The sequence below is a fragment of the Nanorana parkeri genome, unplaced genomic scaffold (assembly GCF_000935625.1).
Source record: "Nanorana parkeri isolate BGI_ZX_2015 unplaced genomic scaffold, ASM93562v1 scaffold276, whole genome shotgun sequence".
NCBI lineage: Eukaryota > Metazoa > Chordata > Amphibia > Anura > Dicroglossidae > Nanorana > Nanorana parkeri.
This window is the reverse complement of record NW_017306544.1, coordinates 720325-740893: the sequence shown is the minus strand read 5'-3', so window position 1 is coordinate 740893 and position 20569 is coordinate 720325. Positions and strand designations below refer to the sequence as shown.

Below are 20569 nucleotides of genomic sequence, written 5' to 3'. Positions count from 1 at the left end.
TGATGCAAAAAATAGCTTATTTTGAACAACATAAAAAATCACTATTGTAAGTGTTTGCGGTTGATTTGGCATTAGTCTCTGAACTATTAAGCTCTCTCAGAAGGAAACTTTAAGGCCTAGACTTCATCCTCTATACATAATGTAACAGAGGCATATTGGAAGCCATGTTGTTTTCTCCTATTTCGTAGAATATATAACTTAAGTTCATGGTTTCAAAACAAAAGAGTCTAACATCAGCCATTCTCAGACTTTTTTTTTTTTAGTTAGACCAGACAATACCAAGATATTAACTGACAATGGTATCAGACTGTAAGAAATTAATCTTAATTTTGATCTTTTTTTCAGATTCAGAATTGTCTTAATCATAAATATAAGAAGGGCATCTCTTGAGCTTTTGAAGAATTGTATGTTCAGACATGACCCATGTCTCATGTTATTTCCACCTTATATTCATTATTGATGGGCTTCTCATCTAGGGCACTGTCAACGTCTATTGAAATGTAATGGGAAAAATATCAACTGCGAAATGTCAGATGATCAATAGAAACATATTTGTACATTAACTTGTAAGTGCTCTATGCACGAGGATGTAGGAGTTGCTTTTTAAACTCTGGTCACATTGGTATTTGACTCCTGTGAGGCTATGAAAAATTTACCTGGAAACTATGTATGTGTATTGGAGATGCAATAGAGAAGGTACTATTTTGCATATTTGGTGGAATTGTCCATGTATTGTTCCATATTGGACTCCGGTACACTACTGGATTTCTAAGATCACAGCATCTGAGCATTCTCTAGAATCTCACTGCTATATGTTACATGATACAACAGACTCTTTTGGTAGGTACAAAAACTCTTTAGGTATTCATTTAATAAATGTTGCCAAAACACTAATGCCTCATCACTGGAAATCTGATACACCTCCCACTATAGCAGAGAGGAGACAAATAATTATTTGGATTGCTAAGATAGAGGACGTGAGAGCCATCTCCTTAGATATGTATAGGAAGATATGGACACCTTGGTTTCATTATAGACAGTTTATCTGTTTGGAGGGAGATAATTCTGCAGTGTATACATGGCGGGATTTAGGGAGAAAATTTGTTTTGTTTTTTTCGTTTTTCCTTTTCTTGTTTTTCTTTGTGTTCCACTTATCTATCTTTTCTTCTCCTTTTTTCTTATTTACTTCTTAGTGTATTATGGATACATAGTTTTATAAACCATGTGAACGGTTCTTTGTTGTTCCTGCTTTTTTCTTTTGTATTTATAATATGTAGGTAGATGCGGATATGATAGGGAGAATACTATAATGAATACCCATTTATTTTACAATTGTTAAACACATTTTGTTTGTTGGAGGAATTGTTAAGGTATATCACCTTTATTGTGTTATGATATGTGCTTAATTGGTTAAAGTGACATTAAACCCTCAGATTTTTTAACATAAAACAATACTGTAATGTTTGCCTTACTGTAATCCATGGTTTCCCTTCTCTTTGCTGCTCTTCCTTTTAAATCTGTATCTCTTCTCATGCTTGGGAAGAAATTCCCTTTGCAGCTGAGTGCCTCTTCCTGTAGTGCTGGCTCAGGTTGTGAAGCTTCACACAGACACCATGTATCCATTTCAGAGACAAGGCAGTCTGCTGCAAAACAGAAGTTCTGCCCAGCATGAGAAGAGATACAGATTTAAAAGGAAGAGCAGCAAAGAGAAGGGAAACAACCATGGATTACAGTAAGGCACACATTACAGTATTGTTTTATGTTAAAAAATCTGAGGGTTTAATGTTAGTTAGGTTTGTAATATATCCATGTCTTGTTAATGAATACAGTTTAAAAAAATATATATAGAAGTTAGTTTATGCCAGGGACGTGCCGCCCCTGCATATACTAACACTGTGTAACCTGTCATGGACGTAGCGCTGCCTGTTAATTAAGGCACCGCTGCATCCGGCTTTTGACGGGTAGTTAGGTTACACAGCAGCGGGTTTCCCCACTGCTTGTGAAACCTAACTACTGAGGCAAGAGCTGTCACAGCTTCTACTCTATGTTAGAGGTGTGAGCTCTGTGGATGGCTTGGACCAATGACAGAGTGCCATTGGTCCAAGATGTCCAATCAAAAAAAGGAAAAAAAAACCACTGAGGCCATCGATCTCGATGCCTCAGCAGTGACGAGCAAGTGAGTGACAGGGAGGCGTCATCAGTGCCTCTAAACTATAAAGCAGACACAGTGTCATCAAGTCCAGGAACAGTTTAGGTTGCCGTTAATCGTACGATTCTCGGCGGGTTTTCCAGCCTGCTTGTTCGATGGAAGACGTGCGACCATACAAAAGAAACGGTTGCACGCCTTCTATACACTTTGCGATTATCGTACGATCGCGGGATTTCCCGCGATTCTCGTACGATAAGTGTACAGTGTATGGGCACCTTTAGGGAGATGGGATGGGGCTCTGTTGCCAGGAAATGTTTTGGCAGCTAATATGGCAGTGTAGCTAAGTTTGCTATTAGGCCCTATTAACACCTGTGAGACTCATGCAATCTCCTGCAGGCTTGAGGTCCTGTAATCAGACTACAAACAGTCTGCGTCCAGTTATTGTCATCTGCAGGTAATTACAGCCTGTGTGATTACTTGGAAATGGCCTGCTAACAGCTGCAAGCGGTGGCAGCTATCATTCTTTTATACAGCGCCTTGCCACCCATGAGTTTCATGGAGGAGTTTATAAGACTTTGCGATACAGCTCTATTCACAAGTGTGGCCCTTAAATAATGGTCAGTGAAAAGAAAACTGATATTTGGCATGGTGCGTTCAATAAATGTGAGGTTATATAGCACATGTTCTGGAGATGGATGTTCATGGGTTGAATCCGATGCACTTGGCACTGAGGAATTATTACACATATGCTGTGAACTGGTTGCTGAGAAGTTAATCCATGTGCTGATTACTAATCACTGAGTGGTTAACGCACATGCACTTGGTACTGGTGACTGATGGATGACTGAAAAAAAAAAGATGATGTAAGCCAAAGACTAGGTGCTAAAAGGTCATAGCTCATACATTGGGTCGGAGACTACTGTTAAGCTCTTAGTGCTGACCCTCCAGACTGTGTCTGCGCTCATTGACCAAGGTCTATGAGGAGGACATGGACAGTGTTGAAAATGCAGCTTGGGTGGTAGGAGTGTGGTCACCTCCCCCTTCATGTAACTATCTGGCTCTCGGTCCCTGACCGAGGGCCCAAATTTTCAGAGGGGGTGACACCAAAATGACTGTCAGAGATGTTGGTGTCACCCCTCCAATTATGTCACCCATTCACACCACTGGTGAGGAGTCTCTGAAGGGTAACTTGGAAATTGTGTTTGTTGAGGGAAGGATACAGGGGAAAGACCAATGCGTGTATACAGTTGTCCCAACAGCCTTGTTTAATCCAAGAACTGACCAAATGACATCGTTTTTGTTTTTTTCTGGCAATAAAAGCGAACCATAAATTCAAACCATAACATTAATGCATAATGTTTACAAAACCAGTTGAATCCAGATCAAGGTTTTGTTTATATTTGGAAATCATAATGTAATCTTCTGAGGCTAAGCATTTTATTGAGGGTATTTTTATTTGTTAATGTTTAATTAATTATAACGAATACCTTATTATGTATCACTTCTGTGTAAAACAAATAATTTATATATCATAAATGACAAGTATGTTTGTATTTCCCAAGGCTGATAAAATCCAGTAGTAAAAAACATTTTTCATTGCATGGCATGATGTTCTGTGCTCTTTAAAAACATGAACTTGCGATGTGTAACTAGTGATGGTCCGAACACACCTGAGTTCGGTTCGAGTTTGAACTTTAGAACATGGAAAAAGTTCGAACTCAAACTTTGAACTCAATAGTCTATGGGAGCAGAACTCAAATGTCCCCCTTTTGAAGGCTTACTGTATATGCAAGTTATTGGCCATAAAAAGGGTATGGGGATCCGGGTACTGCCCTGGGGACAGGAATCAATGCAAAATACACTTTTTAAAAATACAATTTTTAAAGGAGCAGCGATTTTAACGTTGCTTAAAGTGAAACAATAAAAATTTAAAACTAGTTTAAATATTGCGCCTGGGGGTCCCCTTAAACTGTCTGTAAAGTGTATGTATCTGTACGATGTATAGAACCTGCTGCATCAAAAAGTGACATTTATAAAAGAAAAAAATTACATTTATAAAGAAAAAAAAAAGTGTGCAGTTTCCCCTCCCTAACAAAACCAGACCCTTTAGGTCTGGTAGGGATGTTAGGAGGGACCCCATTTAAATAAAAGGGGAATAAAGCACGGGGTTCCCCCCAAAAGTCATACCAGACCCTTAAGGTACCCCATTAAAAAAAAAGTGTGTGGGGTTCACCCTCAAAGTCATACCAGGCAATTAAGGTCCGGTAGAAATTTTAAGGAGGAACCCCACACTAAAAATGGGAGGGGGGGAACACAGGGTCACCCCTAAAATTCCTAACCAGACCCTTGATCTTAACACAGGCCTGGCAGGGCAGGAAAGGGTGGACGAGCAATCGTTCCCCCCCTCCCTGCCATACCTGGCTACATGCCCTCGGCACTGGGAGGGTGCTTTTTCAGGGTCGCCCCTGGAAAAGCACCTTGTCCCCGTGCTGATGGGGACAAGGGCCTGTTCCCCACAAGCCCTGTGGCGTTGGTTGTGGGGGTGCGGGCAGGGGGCATATTCACATCAGGGTATCCCTTTAATAAAGGGGCACCCACATGCGCCCCCCCTTGTGACTGAGTAAGGGCTACTTATACCCCTACCTATTCACTAAAGGGTTCAATCAAATAAAATAAAAAATACACAGGCTTTTGAAAAAAATCCTTTAATTGAAAAATACCCAAAAGACAAGTTTTTGACAAGTCTTTTATTAAAAAACAAAAATGCATCCACCGAGGTAATCCAGGGTCAATCACGACGTCCAGCGTTGACCACAACGACAACAAATCCACGAATGTAAAAAAAAAAAATAGAAATAATAATTTGAAAAAGAGACGCCCGTCGACCCGTCCGCTCGTGACGAACTCCAGCCGTTCTACATAAGAAAAAAATCAGCACAGAACTTTCAACTGGCATTTTTTTAAACAGAAATATACCTTCAGCCACTGATATTGGGTAATGTCTGTCTCTCATTTACAATACGTGTCCCCATAGTTTCAGGTTTTGCAGTGTAATATACTGTTATATTTGTTTTATACATTATATATTGATTTTAGTCATGGCATTTATGTTGAACAGCTATAAAAAAAAAAATCTTGTTTATTTGGATTTTGTTATCTAATATAGGCTTATATCCAAACATTAGAAAACAAACTGCTTTTCCTCTCGCTGAGTGATATCCATCTAAATTCCTTCACTCCAGGGGACTCTTTAATTAAATGAAGATTTAGCAGAATATCAATGTATAATCCAATTAGGATGGCTTACCAATTAGAAAGGCTGTTGGTAATTTGAAAATCGCTTGCACTACTTTTTATAAGATACTGCAAGTTTTTAACTGACACAAAAAATAAGAGTTATAAACAGTTTAAATAGAGTCAAGTGCAAGTTCTAATATTGTAACTGTTTTGAGGTGTGCGGCACCACACCGGTTAAATTCTTAAGCATTATGTTGCAAGCCTGTAAATTCTACTAAGTTCTAGTAAGAGAGTAATCTCTGCAAGAATGTGTAGCAAATTATCAGGAGATAAAAAAAACCTTACCTTACAATTTTTTAAAGTGACATTTTATCAGCTTTTTGGTAAATTCAGTAGCCTGTTTAATCAGTTAGGTAAAGCTGAACTCAAGCCCTAACTTTAGTCCTGCACAGTTGTGCAGACTCCTTTTATGTACTGATATTGTTTACTCTGATTTCAGTACACACTGTGAGCTTCTCACAGTGTCCATTATAAGCTGCAGCAAGTCAGACAAAGCCCATCTCATTTCCTGAATGAAGAACATTCAGCATAACATTTCTTTCTTTCTTGAAGGTGTTTTGATATTTGCATAACTACTTCCAAGAGCCATCTCTCTGCTTGCATCGGGACTGTTGGCTCTTGAGAGAAAAACTGAGCCAGGGTGCTGTGATGTTTTCAGTGATCAATGGGCAGCACTTTGTTGTGCTCCTATCAGTCATAGAGAAGCACGAAGACCCTGTGATTACAGCACTGGATCTAAAATAAGGTATGTAATGAAAATGGAAAGGTTTTATTTTAAAATGTCATTGGCATGTTGATGAGAGAGAAATGAGGAACAAGGAAAGCCAACCTATAATGAGTTTTAACTTTAACCCTTTCAATGCCAGTGACATATGTGAAACGTTGCTGGCAGCACTCTCTATCTGTCCCCAAAAAAGGGTATAAAATTCATTTCAGTACAGCGCTGCATGACGGAATAAATGTCAGTCAAAGTACCGCAGCGCTGAATACTGAAAAATGGCCTGGATGGGAAGGGGGTTTAACATCGCGGATGTCAACTGGTTAAAGAGACTCCCACAGGGACTTGGTTTACATGTGTTTGGTGGCTGAGCTGCCAGCAGATCACTTTCAGGGGACACCCCCCGCCTTGCTTCCGAGGCTCCGCTGCCCCTCCTGTGGGCCCCTGAGTGGCATCTTGGATGTCGGAGGGAGAGCAGGGAAGGAGAACATCTGTTCGCCAATTTCCTCCACACTGAATGGGGCCCGAAGCCACGTTGATTGCATCACTTCCTGTCCCCCAGGTGTCCTTCCCTGGTGGCAGAAACTGGGTAAGAAACTATTGGAGTGCAATCTGCACTCCAATAGCTTCTTTGCAGTACAATAATAGACCCCTAATGTTAACTTAAAGAAAACTTGTCACCACTGGTATGCTATCACATAGGGGGGCTTACAAGCCCCCCTATGTGATAGCAATTAAGTAAAAAAAAAGTTTTAAAACAGTAAACATGCGTCGGGTGCACCTACATAGGAAAACGACGATCGCCCTACACATGTTGGGTATCGCTGCATGAGTGAGAGCAATAAGTCTAGGGCCAATATTCACATATACTGTATCTCTAAACTGATGACCTGTAGGGGCTTTTAAAACGTCGCCTATGGACAATGTGGGGTATCATATTTTGTCACCGTTTCATGGGCGCATGCAATTTTTAACCTGGGCATGTTGGGTATCTATTAGGGATGTCCCGATACCGATGCTAGCATCGGAATCGGGCCCGATACAGGGCATTTTGACAAGTACATGTACTTGTCAAAATGCCCTGTATCGGGCCCGATTCCGATGCTAGCATCGGAATCGGGCCCGATACAGGGCATTTTGACAAGTACATGTACTTGTCAAAATGCCCTGTATCGGGCCCGATTCCGATGCTAGCATCGGAATCGGGCCCGATACAGGGCATTTTGACAAGTACATGTACTTGTCAAAATGCCCTGTATCGGGCCCGATTCCGATGCTAGCATCGGAATCGGGCCCGATACAGGGCATTTTGACAAGTACATGTACTTGTCAAAATGCCCTGTATCGGGCCCGATTCCGATGCTAGCATCGGAATCGGGCCCGATACAGGGCATTTTGACAAGTACATGTACTTGTCAAAATGCCCTGTATCGGGCCCGATTCCGATGCTAGCATCGGAATCGGGCCCGATACAGGGCATTTTGACAAGTACATGTACTTGTCAAAATGCCCTGTATCGGGCCCGATTCCGATGCTAGCATCGGAATCGGGCCCGATACAGGGCATTTTGACAAGTACATGTACTTGTCAAAATGCCCTGTATCGGGCCCGATTCCGATGCTAGCATCGGAATCGGGCCCGATACAGGGCATTTTGACAAGTACATGTACTTGTCAAAATGCCCTGTATCGGGCCCGATTCCGATGCTAGCATCGGAATCGGGCCCGATACAGGGCATTTTGACAAGTACATGTACTTGTCAAAATGCCCTGTATCGGGCCCGATTCCGATGCTAGCATCGGAATCGGGCCCGATACAGGGCATTTTGACAAGTACATGTACTTGTCAAAATGCCCTGTATCGGGCCCGATTCCGATGCTAGCATCGGAATCGGGCCCGATACAGGGCATTTTGACAAGTACATGTACTTGTCAAAATGCCCTGTATCGGGCCCGATTCCGATGCTAGCATCGGAATCGGGCCCGATACAGGGCATTTTGACAAGTACATGTACTTGTCAAAATGCCCTGTATCGGGCCCGATTCCGATGCTAGCATCGGAATCGGGCCCGATACAGGGCATTTTGACAAGTACATGTACTTGTCAAAATGCCCTGTATCGGGCCCGATTCCGATGCTAGCATCGGAATCGGGCCCGATACAGGGCATTTTGACAAGTACATGTACTTGTCAAAATGCCCTGTATCGGGCCCGATTCCGATGCTAGCATCGGAATCGGGCCCGATACAGGGCATTTTGACAAGTACATGTACTTGTCAAAATGCCCTGTATCGGGCCCGATTCCGATGCTAGCATCGGAATCGGGCCCGATACAGGGCATTTTGACAAGTACATGTACTTGTCAAAATGCCCTGTATCGGGCCCGATTCCGATGCTAGCATCGGTATCGGGACATCCCTAGTATCTATATACTCGTCATAACCTAATTTTTTATACCTTACTAAACATGTAATACACAAAGTGCTTTTAATCAGTATAACAAAATACAAAGTGCAAAAAAACCATATAAACCACAAAGAACACTCCAAATCAATTTGTAGGTATATTTAAGAAATGTAAAGTCTATTATTCTTGAATCTGATGCAAACCACAGATAAGGACCTCTGCCTGGTTAGCCCCCCCAAATCAAAATTTTTGAACAAAACGTATGCAGTTCGTTAGAACTTTGTTAGATCAATTGCTGTTTGCGTTAGATCTCACATAGAAGAAGAGATATTACAAGTTTTTTTTCTGGGGGGCTAACATCAGCCCCCCTTATCAAAAAAAATATCAAATAGTTAGCTATTTTGGAAGCTATTTGTTAGATGAGGTATGATCAACTAATTGTTTGGTTAGATCTCACATTATTACAGACTTATTAAGTGATTAATGAAGGAGGCTAGTCCCCCATGTTAAATTTTCTGGCCAAAAAACATTCAGGCTAATAGATTTTCGTTAGATCCGGTAAGATCAGGTGGTTTTAATGGTAGATCTCACATAATTACAGAGAAATTATGGATATTTGGTATCACATAACGGGGGGCTAGCCTCTCACATGCAATTGGCTGTTAAAATTTAATTCAGGCTAATAAATCTTCATTAGATCCAGTAAGATCAACTGGTTTTAACATTAGATCTCACAAAATGTCATAGTTATTATGCATATCTGGTATTACATAAGCAGGGCTCAAAATGAGCTACTAGCCAGGCCTTAAGAGTTACTCACCAAGTTGCCCCACCTAACCCCTACCCTGCCTCGGCCTTAACTCCACCCCTAAACACAGCTTCTTAAATTATCTTATGAAATGACACTGTTAAATGTTTTATTCAGAATAAAGTTACAAAAATAAATATAAAAAAAAATAACTTTAACTATATCAACATAAAGCAATGTAAACATAAAGGAAAATGTATCCAAAAATGCAGAATTGCACCAGCTATAGAGGACTAAAACTCCCAGCTACACTTTATACAGAAATGCAGAATGGTAATGGCTATAGGGGACTACAACTCTCAGCAACACTTTATACAGAAATGCAGAATGGTAACGGCTATAGAAAACTACAACTCTCAGCAAAACTTTATCCAAAAAGGCAGAATGGCACCAGCTATAGAGGACTACAACTCCCAGCTACACTTTATACAGAAATGCAGAATGGTAACGGCTATAGAGGACTACAACTCTCAGCAATATGTTATACAGAAATCCAGAATGGTAATGGCTAAAGAGGACTACAACTCTCAGCAACATGTTATACAGAAATGCAGAATGATAACGGCTATAGAAGACTCCAGTATGATCAAGTGGCTTTAACGTTAGATCTCACATAACTACAGATATATTTCACATAAAAATAAAGATATTAGGTGGTATTACTTAGGGGGGGGGGTGCACGGCAATTCACTCGACTGCCTTCGGCAGCTTAGTGAATCACCGCTATGTGTTTCAACATACTAACGTACTGTATTTCCCTTAAAACATTAGGACTTCACTACCTAAAAATAACCACTAGATGTTCCCAGCATACCACAGTGTTGATGTTGCAAGCGATCAATGTCCTTAGAGTTTTTATTTCCTAACATTAATATACATACTAGGATTACAGTAGAAATAAACAGGCAATCCATATTAGAAAAGCTGCCAAATATACCAATGTAAACCATAATGTTATAACAACTCACATATTCCAAAAAATTTAAATAGAAAAATACAGATAGGTAAAAAATATATTTAAAAATTCTATACAAAATACAGATTGGACTGATTGGATAATTATAAAAGAACCCCTAAAACAATCAATATCATTATACTTAAAGGCAGTATGAAGATGTCTGACGAGTAAGCTATAAAGGGCAAGATACAATGTCCTCTGGTGCCTGTGATCAAGTATTGGCCAACAAATCAATTCAGATCTAGCTCAATATTTAACCCTTTAAGGCGCATGGTATCTAAAATAAAAATCCACTTAATTACATTTTTTTAAACATTTCTCGTGTAAGATGTGAACCCCTGCAATGTATTTGTATCCTATCGATACCAAAAAAATAAGGCCACTTGGATCCTTGTTATGTACTTCCTTAAAGTGGTACTAAAGTCTACTGCTTCTCTCCCTATCTAGCTTGCTCTTAATAAACCTAATAACAATCAGTGATTCGTTTTTGTTCTACTATTATTTTTTTACCTTATAAAAAGGTGCATCTCCACCTCTCCTCCTTTCCTGTCACTGTAACTGCAGTTCAGGAAGCACGCGCCTGTAATCTTGATCTGGGTGTACCATAACGCGTTGCGCTTTTGACGACCTAAGAACCCTCCACCTCCTCCTTTATGCTGTCCACGGTGAAGATCCGGGATTGTGGCTGTGCTAACACAGTTAAGTTATACTGTTTTTAATTTGTGTAATTTATGGGTGCTCTTACAACTAAATCCGTCTTTAGCAGCCCCCTCCTTTCACATAAAAGCCCAATGTCAGAATACATCAGAATACATCAGTCAGCACCCATAGTACAGCTTCTGTCCGGCTAGTAACTGCTAGTAATGAGCATGTGCAAAACGATGCGCACGTGCAACACCGTGCATGCGCAAGTAGCGTCCACACGCCTGTCTTTGGCACAAGGCGGGCTATGTGGCTCCTGCATCTGCACCTTGCTGAGATATCTTCAGCTGTACTCTGCATCTGTGATTCTGTTCCGGACATCCGTTTGACTCTGCTTGCTACCTGCCTTGTGACCTCGGCTGGTCCCTGACCATTCTTCTGCTTCCTGATCTGGTACCATCCTGCTCGGAAGTGTATGACCCGGCCTGCTCCTGACTTCGCTTCTGTCACCAGCTTTTGTACCACGCTGACCGCACGTTCCTGACTATGCTTTAGCTCCTCACACAAGTGCTGTCTGATCTGCCATCGACCACCAGCTGCCTCTGGCATCCTGTTGTCATCATCAGCATATTCAGTGTGTCAAGCAGTCATACCAGCCACAGGCACTCGTGCCCCTCTCTGTCTGCACAACTACTGTTCCATCTCCAGTGGGGCCCAGACGAGAGCTCCAAGGGAAGGCCTTCCTCCTCACTTCAGGCTCACACCAAGGTACGTGACACCCCCTTTGTTACATTATGAGCTCCTCGTCTCATCAAAGTCTCCTCCTTTCACATCAAAGTCCCCCATTGTCACACTATGAGCTCCTCTTCTCATCAAAGTCTCCTCCTTTCACATCAGAGTCCCCATCTTCCCGGTCCTTAACATCAGGAGTTCTCTTCACACCATATTCACATCAAGTAATACCATAACATCAGGAGCCCTAGCTGTGGTAGCACTGCACAAGTCGGGAGGCAGAGTATTCCTGGACGGAGGCAAACTTTTCCTTTTCATGGAAAGGCATGATGCTGTGTGAAAATTTTGAGGCATTCCTGCAGAAGCCTAAAATCAGCCCACAGTGCCATGGCACGCTGGTTGAGAAAGACTGCTATGAAAATATACAAATACTGTATTAAGCCTGTATACAGGCTAACTGGGCAATTCACAAAGCTTGCAGATACCCATGTTTTCTGTTTTTTTTCTTAAGGGGGAAGGATCTCTAAACTTGGAGTAACATCTGTTGGAGCAAATCACTGCTTCTAATGTCAGAAGCATTTGATTTCTCCTCCAAAATGTGCACACAAATGACCTTATCACTGCCCAAGTATTGGACAGTGATAGGGTGAGGAGACTGTGTAATTTATGGCTATACTAAGGTGGATACACAGAATAGCCGCTTGTAAAGTATGAACATATACTGTTGGACATGATGGAAGTTTAAAGCGCATCTAAACCAAAGAGCAAAAATTTTAAAGTATCACAGCTTACAAATCCTTCATAATTTTCATAAAAGGGGCGGGTGGAGGGGGTCGGTAGTCCGACGAGAGAACTGCTGTGCAGCACAGGCAGGGCGGATGTAGAGTTATCAGTTTACCAGCTCTTTGGCAGGATCAACAAATATTTTGCATTTATTGAACAAGTATAACAAAAAACTTGTAACAGACAGAAAGGGAACAAACAAGAAATGTTCATTGTTAGGTTTACATACACATTATGCCGATATAGTAAAGGAACAAGGAAGGTAATGAATAATGCTTAGCAATCTGAATTTGGCAAAAATATGGATATTTGCTATAGTTATAATTAAATATAACAAAAGATTTCCAGTCATTTGTAAATTTTTAATACCACACATTATCACATTGTTTTTACATATATAACGATTATGGTTTCTCCTTTGTTTTAATCAAAAGGTAATTACAATTGAAAAGATACAACATCAAATATAATTAATAAAGGACATTCCTGTACTATCTCATGCTCCATTTGTTGTAGTTTCATAGGAAATCACTGGAGCAAAACCCACTCGGTTGTTACCTCGATCAAAAACAGAATAATATTGGCCAATGAAAACATCACCCAGAATCCACAGTGGTCCTGATGGGGGAGAAATATCTAGACCCTGAAATCCGCTGCTGCAGTAGTCATCTCCCTCCTGCCAGAAACAGAAAGATTATACGTTGCTATTTAATAAATATTATTTTTTTATATAACAAGGTCTTGCTGCCAATTGCTCACTGAATTGCTCAATGAAACACAGTGAATGCTGACCAATGCTGCACATTGTATTGTAACAAATAGGTTAATGAAAGAATCCTTTTAACATTGTATCACGGTTTTAACCACAAGTTACCAAAACTATATCGAAACAATATTAGATGAGTCCCCATTTGAGGTTTTTGGCACTATAATAATGTAGTGCCAGAGCTGTAGCTAGCTTCTTTTGCGCCCGAGGCAAGTACAGAAAATTGTGCCCCCCAACAGACTTGTGCGATATGTGACGTAATGCGCCCCGCCTCCAGGATGGCGGCACACATACGCAGAATGCGCTGGTCCCTGAATCCAAAATAACATAAAAATTTGTTTCGTTTTACGAGACTAATGAAAACATTTTTAGTTTCCGTTCATTTCGTCCAAAATAAATTTTTTAGTCTTTGCGCATGTCTAGTAATGTGTGTGTGTGTTGGGGAGGGTGTTGGGGGGCTTGGGAATAATATCAGGGGTCTAAACAGACCCCTGACATTTCCCTTTTTGAAATTGAAAAAGAGATTGAAGACACACAATCCTCTGCCCATGCAGGAGGGGAAGAGCAGCGGGAATTCGAGGAGGAGCTTGAGCCTGTGCTGCTCCTCTTCTCCCTGCCGAGCCGTGGCTGTGTTGGCTGCCTAGAACCCCTGTTGCCAATGACGCCCTGTGCTCACCATGGCAATAAGGGCAAGAGGATGCAGCCAGGCTGGCCCTGGCTGCGCTCCCTCTCAGCTGCGCCTGAGGCGAGTGCCTCACTCACCCCATGGTAGCTACAGCCCTGTGTAGTGCCCCAGAGGCCTGAGGTGGATCTCCAAAAAGCAGAGAAAGCTGACATTTCACTCTCAGGGGCAGATCCTTAGCCAGTGAAGAGATATGTGGTCAAGAAGTTGGGTGCCAGTCACTTTAAGTGGCTTTTAAAATGCTTTATTGTAGGGCTGGTAATGATTAAAATGTTTGTGTTCGATTAATCGAATTTCTTTTAAATTGATTAATCGATTAATTATAACGCACATACAGATCCAACTACATTGGCCTATACACATACAGCACAGCAATGAAGTAATAAAATGAACTAGGATCACACTAATCCAGCACGTTATTAATCTCACGTGCCCCACTCAAAATGGCTGCCGCTTGAGTAGCGCAACTCAGAATAATAACGTGCTGGATTAGTGTGATCCTAGTTCATTTTATTACTTCATTTGCTGTAGTAATAAACAGTTTCTGCCTTGGCTGGCGCTCGTGCAGAAACTTTCTTGGGCATACTCACCGCACCAAGTGGCTGCGTCGGCTAACGAAGGGGGGAGGAGTCCAGTGACATCACAGACATCGACGTCACCGGACTCCTCCCCCTTCCCTCCATTCGCCGTCACGCACATCGACGTCACCGGACTCCTCCCCACTTCCCTTCGTTAGCCGACGTAGCCACTGGGGGAAGGGGGGAGGAGTCCAGTGACGTCAATGTCCGTGACATCACCGGATCACCGACATGACTCCCGGAAGCCGGCAGAGAAGTGAGTGTTTTTATTAGCGATCAAAATAATTTGAATCGATCAAAAAGTTTAACGATTAATCGAGAAATTAATCTTTAATTTTCACAGCCCTACTTTATTGTAGAACATTAACTAGAAGAGTGGGTATAAGGCTTAGGACATCCATTGCAAACATAGAAATAGACTTCAGACTCACCAATTCCCTTTCAGGCTTCCACAGTGCAGAATCAAAAGAACAGACTGACACTGGGCAATAGAGCAACAGCTAAACAGGGACAGGCATGATATCTTCTATAGGAGAGACACCAGACTTGCTCCAGAGGTCCATACCAGTATCAGGCAGCTTTTCTGATTATCTTCCTCAACCAGTACAAGACCCCTCCAGGGTCCACATGTGTGGCCTCCCCCAGACTCGAGGCCTAGTCAGCATCTCCACCTTTGAGCATCCCACCCCCAGGCTAAGCCAAAGGGAGTATTATTGCACTCCCCCAGCATGAACCATGAAACTCCCAGTGACTGGCTGGTAAGACACAGACAGTCAAGATGTTCTCCTATTGGTTGCCCCACACTGTAGCAGGGTCATACCCCACTCAGGCAGGTACAATCAATGACAGAACACCTGGAATTAACCCGATAATAACAGACCCCTCAGAGCCCACCCTGGCCACCCAAAGCCTGCACTGACCACCCAGAGCCCACACTAAAAACCCAAAGCCCGCACTGAACACCCGAAGCCCGCACTGAACACCGGACTGACCACCCAGAGGCCGCACTGTTCAGCCAAAGCCCGCACTGACTACCCAGAGTCCGCACAGGCCACCAAAAGACCGCACTGACCACCCAGAGCCCTCATTGACCACCTAGAGCCTGCACTGACCACCCAAAGTCTGCATTGACCACCCAGAGCCTGCACTTTCCACCCAGAGCCTGCACCTAGAGCCGGCACTGATCACCCAAAGCCCGCACTGACTACTTAAAGCCCGCTCCCAGAGTCAACTCTGACCATCCAGAGCCTGCACTGACCACACAGAGCTTGCACTGACCAGCCAGAGCCTGCACTGACCACCTCACTGACCACCCAGAGCCTGCACTGACCACCCAGAGCCTACACTGACCACCCAACTGACAGCCCGGAGCCCCCACTGACCACACAGAGCCCGGATCCAGAGCTCGCACTGACCACCCACAGCCCCTACCAAGAGCCCCCACTGACCACCCAAAGCCCGCATTGATAACCCAGAGTCTGCACTGACCACCCACAGCCCACACTGACCACCAAAAGACCGCACTGATTATCACACTTAACACTCAGCGCCCACACTGGCCACCCAGAGCCTGCACTGACCAATGAGAACCAGCATCCAAAGCCGGCACTGATCACCCAAAGCCACCCAGAGCCCCCGTTATTTTATCATTTTGACAGAACTCTTGAATTTACCTTATATTGCAGTAAACTTACATGTGAATATTTTAAGCAAAATTCAAACACTGATGGCAGTACCAATGTGTGTACACTATTTATAAAAGTAGTATAGGTTTTCTTCTTCTGTGGGATAGTCTTTGGTTGGCACATAATTTATGCTTATGCCCTAGTGATCTGCAGGTTAAGAACATTGAGCCCCCTACATGTTACTCTGGGGTGACAGCCATATATACAACACAACAGTGCAAAATAATATGAAGATCCTATAAAAAATGTCCCAAATATAGAAATAAATATTACAGCAATGTGGCTAGTATTATAGTACAGTATCTTTATTCTTATGTTTATTTCTTTGGCTATTTAAGATATTGTCATTCAATAAATTCTGAAAGCAACAATAACATGACTTAACATCACTCACCTCAAGCATATATTGTTCAGGTGTCAGTGAATAATCCACACCATTGATTGTAAAAGTGACAGTAGGCTGTTGACTCATGAGAGAACAACTCACACCATACTAAAGCCAATAAAAAAATGTATTAGTTCAATAATATTAGTTGCAATAGTGCTATTTCGATGCAGTACCACTATCATTTTACAAAATTACCTTTTCAAAATGCTGTTTAGGTACTAATATGCTTCGGGGGGGGGCACCTAACTGCCATGCTGTGTGCTCACTAAGCAAACAGTACCAAGAGCACATGCTGTATGGCAAAGATTTGCAATAGACCTGCAAGCTGGGTGTAGGAATGTTTCTTCAAATATTCTCTGTTCTTGATTAGTGACGGGCTCCGGCATGTTCGCAGCTCCACGTGGCGAGCCCGCCAGGAAGCTGACAGTGCGCAGCGCCAATCACAGGTACTGAGACATGCGCATCCTCCAGCCTCTCCTACACTTCAGTGCTGGTATGTCCCTTGGCGTTCTCAAAACCTATATACAGTGAGGGAATTCATGAAAACTGGAGCAAACAGTTTCCTAGCAACTAATCAGCATATTTCTTCAGTTTGTTCAGTTAAGCTTTGCAAATGAAAGGGAAAAGTTGATTGGTTGCCATGGGCAACTGCTCCAGTTTCTGCCTGCTCCAGTTTTTATGGATTCCCCCCAGTGTATGGAATGTGATGACTCTGGGACCTTAGACCGCTGCAGCGGAGGGGAGAAACGCTGGAAGGACCGGTCTAACAACACGCTGGCTTGGAGGATTGGGTGAGTATAACTTTATTTATTTTTCTCCCTAGACAAAAATGAGCAGTTAACCATTGTAGTGCGTGGGTAGCCCCACAGCAAGGGTTAAAAAAATTAACTTTTTACCTGCTAAAAGATTTGTAATGTTATTATCAGACAGCCTGTGTATCATACATCATCATACATCAAACATACAGTGTATATCACATATCATACATACATATCCATGACAATGAAAGGTTGAGTGTTCTGCGCTATGAAACAGACCCCAAGGGGGAGATTTCACTGAGAGTAAGGGTTAACCGCAATTAATATCCATGACAATGCCTATACTGCTTAATGCTGCACAGCTTCCTGTGCCACCTCCCTGTTCACTGGGTGTTGATTCAGTTGATGGTGTTGATTAATTTTCCAATGAACAATTTAGAAATAGCATTTGACATTGCAAGCTGCACAGCCCAATTAGTAAATAGGGGTAATTTTTCTTTCATGACGCCAACACATGGCAGCATATGAATGGGTATGGCTCCACCCCCTGCCCAAATACAGGACCACTTATACTATAAATAAAAACACACCTCCCAAGGCAGCCATTCTCGTAACAAGTACTCAATGCAAAAGCCATGGGAGGGTCCCATATGCTGCCATGTATTGACGTCAGGAAAGGAAAATTTCCGATAGCTAAGTATACAATGTACCGTTTTCCTGACTCCAACATGGCAACATACGATGGGATATAGTGATAAAAACCAGGGAGAATAATGCTGAGATATTTATTTATTTGTACCACTGTTCAACATATTCAGAATCAAACTTCACCATGGTCAAAAAACCTGCATAGACTCTGTAATGGGACAGGAACATGGACCAGGTTACTGCCTTCCAGTATAGCTCTGGAGGTACACCACTAAATCTGTCCATAAGGATGAAATCCTTCAGTAGAGTGAACCCAGAGATTAATCTGTGGCTCCATCCACTTGACCAGCCACAATGCATGTGACCTAGTGCATGCAGAGAGCTACTTTCTGATACTGACAGAAAGATGAACAGATCGACCTGAAACAAGAGATAACATTAATTTTCTTCCTCAGCATAACAGCCACATTTAAGGCATCAGCTAAAACAAAACTTTATTCCGGAATACTTGCAACAATGATGTCCTATTTAGATGGAAGGATCTTCCAAGCTTTGGAAGATGCTGGGAGAGAGATGTAGGACTACCCTGCCTGTGAAATTGTAGCAATCAGGTGGTTTGCATCCTAATCTTGACTATCCAAGACCCTAATTGCATAATTGCAGCAAGGTGTTAATAACCTGCCCAGAGAGAGGTGTTAAAACAGCATTGTATGTGGCAGACAATAGATGTCAAACAATAGGATTAAACCTCTACCTTGGGTTCCCCCATTTTTTACAAATGTTTTTGAGCGTGCAAAGTCTATGTAGTTATTATTCCACATTGTAGAATATGTGACATTTAGTAGGTGATCTAGCATTCAACAAACACTCAATAACTGAAGATGAGTAATCCAGGCAAAGCAGACTTTACTTCCAACCTCCAAGCCGCTTAAGGTAGTTTTTTATATGTTTGGATGTAGCACCTGCTGTAGAAAGTCTGAATATTAAGGATGACTAGAAGATTCCAGGGTCAGAGTCTACAAGAGAGGGAAACCTGGACAGATGGGCCTGCAGCAAATGATTGCCATCACCCTACCTGGATAATTGTGGGTCCTATTTAGGAACCTGAAACCATTTGGACTGAAGGAAAGATATAAGCATTAAAATATCCATTACTAAAGGGGTTCACTCTTAGAATTCGCAAAGGGTATATCACTGTGAGAGTAGTGAAAGTTTGGAATTCCCTACCACAGGCGTTGGTATCTGCGGATAACATTGATAAAGTCAAGAGTTTCTTCTTTCACAGAATCTACAGGGAAGTTGTAGAGCCAGATAAATACACACACACAAACTCACATACATAGGCTGAACTGGATGGACCTTGGTCTTTATTCAACCTTACATACTACATTACTATGTAAATATGGCTAAAATAATAACATGACATTTACATGGTTGTCTGATTTTTGTCTTACCTCTCCATCCGTACTTGTGACTCCAATATAATTTTGCATTTGTTCGATATCAACTGATGGGCCTGTGATCATAGAAGTGCCAGTGTCTACTATGGCTTGACACCCGCCACTGCAAAATACCACTTGGCCTGCCACCTGTATGCTGGAGGAAAAAGGGACCCTTAGATTATTTATTGTCATTAAAACATATGGAACTAGTAGCAAATCAGGTAAGGCATACTGATTGTCTTCAGACTCTTCCTAATGCGTAAACTCGCATTACCCATAGTGAAAGGGCATTAGTTAACATCAGTGGCGTCGCTACAGGGGGGCAAGGAATGTTGGCCCATTCTTGCCTAATATAGGATTCTAACTGCTCAACACTCCTGGGTCTTCTTTGTCATATTTTTTGTTTCAACATGTGCCAAATATTTTCAATTGGTGAAAGGTCTGAACTGCAGGCAGGACAGTTAAGCACCCGGACTCTTCTACTATGAAGACATGCTGTTGTCAAAGATGCAGTATGTGATTTAGCATTGTCAAGCTGCCCATTCCATATACACAAATGTACCTCCATACCTTCAGAAATTCAGGCTTTTGAAGTGAGCGCTGATAACAAGTTTAATTGATAACAATTGATGGGGCATAATTCAGTATCCATGATCTCTCCCGTGGGACCCTCTATATGAGAAGTAAACTGCAAACTCTGCTCTCATTGATTAAATACAAAGGTTGCACCTATAACTGGGAACATCCCTTTCATCTTCTCATCAGAAAAGGAGACTTTAATACCCAGAACAACTCCTGGCGGTATTCCAGTTTCTGGAACTGGAACCCTTGTCAATCCGGAATGAGATAACTGGAACTCTACAAGCTCCCCCACCTCAGAGACTACCTCGTCGCTCCCAATCTGCTCTTAGAGACAGGAGACTGGGACTGCCATCTGCCTCCCATCCAAGAAAACTTGTGACTTGGCCCTTTATTTCCAGTACTCCAGGGATAGGGATATGACCTTCCCACAAGTTGTTCTTAGTTGTTGATTTACAAGACACCTTCTTGCTTGACCCTCCTCACCGACCTATAATTCCCCCTCCCCTTCTTCTTCCCCCCCTTTTTTATACCCCTTCCCCATTGTTCAC

The 20569-nt window shown here is 42.3% G+C and overlaps 1 protein-coding gene across 1 annotated transcript in view; it reads right to left on the bottom strand.

The window, feature by feature from the left end:
• Positions 1 to 12763: 12763 nt before the first annotated feature.
• Positions 12764 to 20569, bottom strand: part of CTSE (cathepsin E) — a 32052-nt gene continuing 24246 nt past the window's right edge. The window contains exons 7-9 of the mRNA XM_018557251.1: positions 19452 to 19593; positions 16598 to 16696; positions 12764 to 13168 (exon numbers count right to left, since the gene is read on the bottom strand). Of these exons, the coding sequence (XP_018412753.1) occupies positions 12989 to 13168; positions 16598 to 16696; positions 19452 to 19593 (421 nt within the window). The 3' untranslated portion in view covers positions 12764 to 12988. The remainder of the gene's footprint in view (positions 13169 to 16597; positions 16697 to 19451; positions 19594 to 20569) is intronic.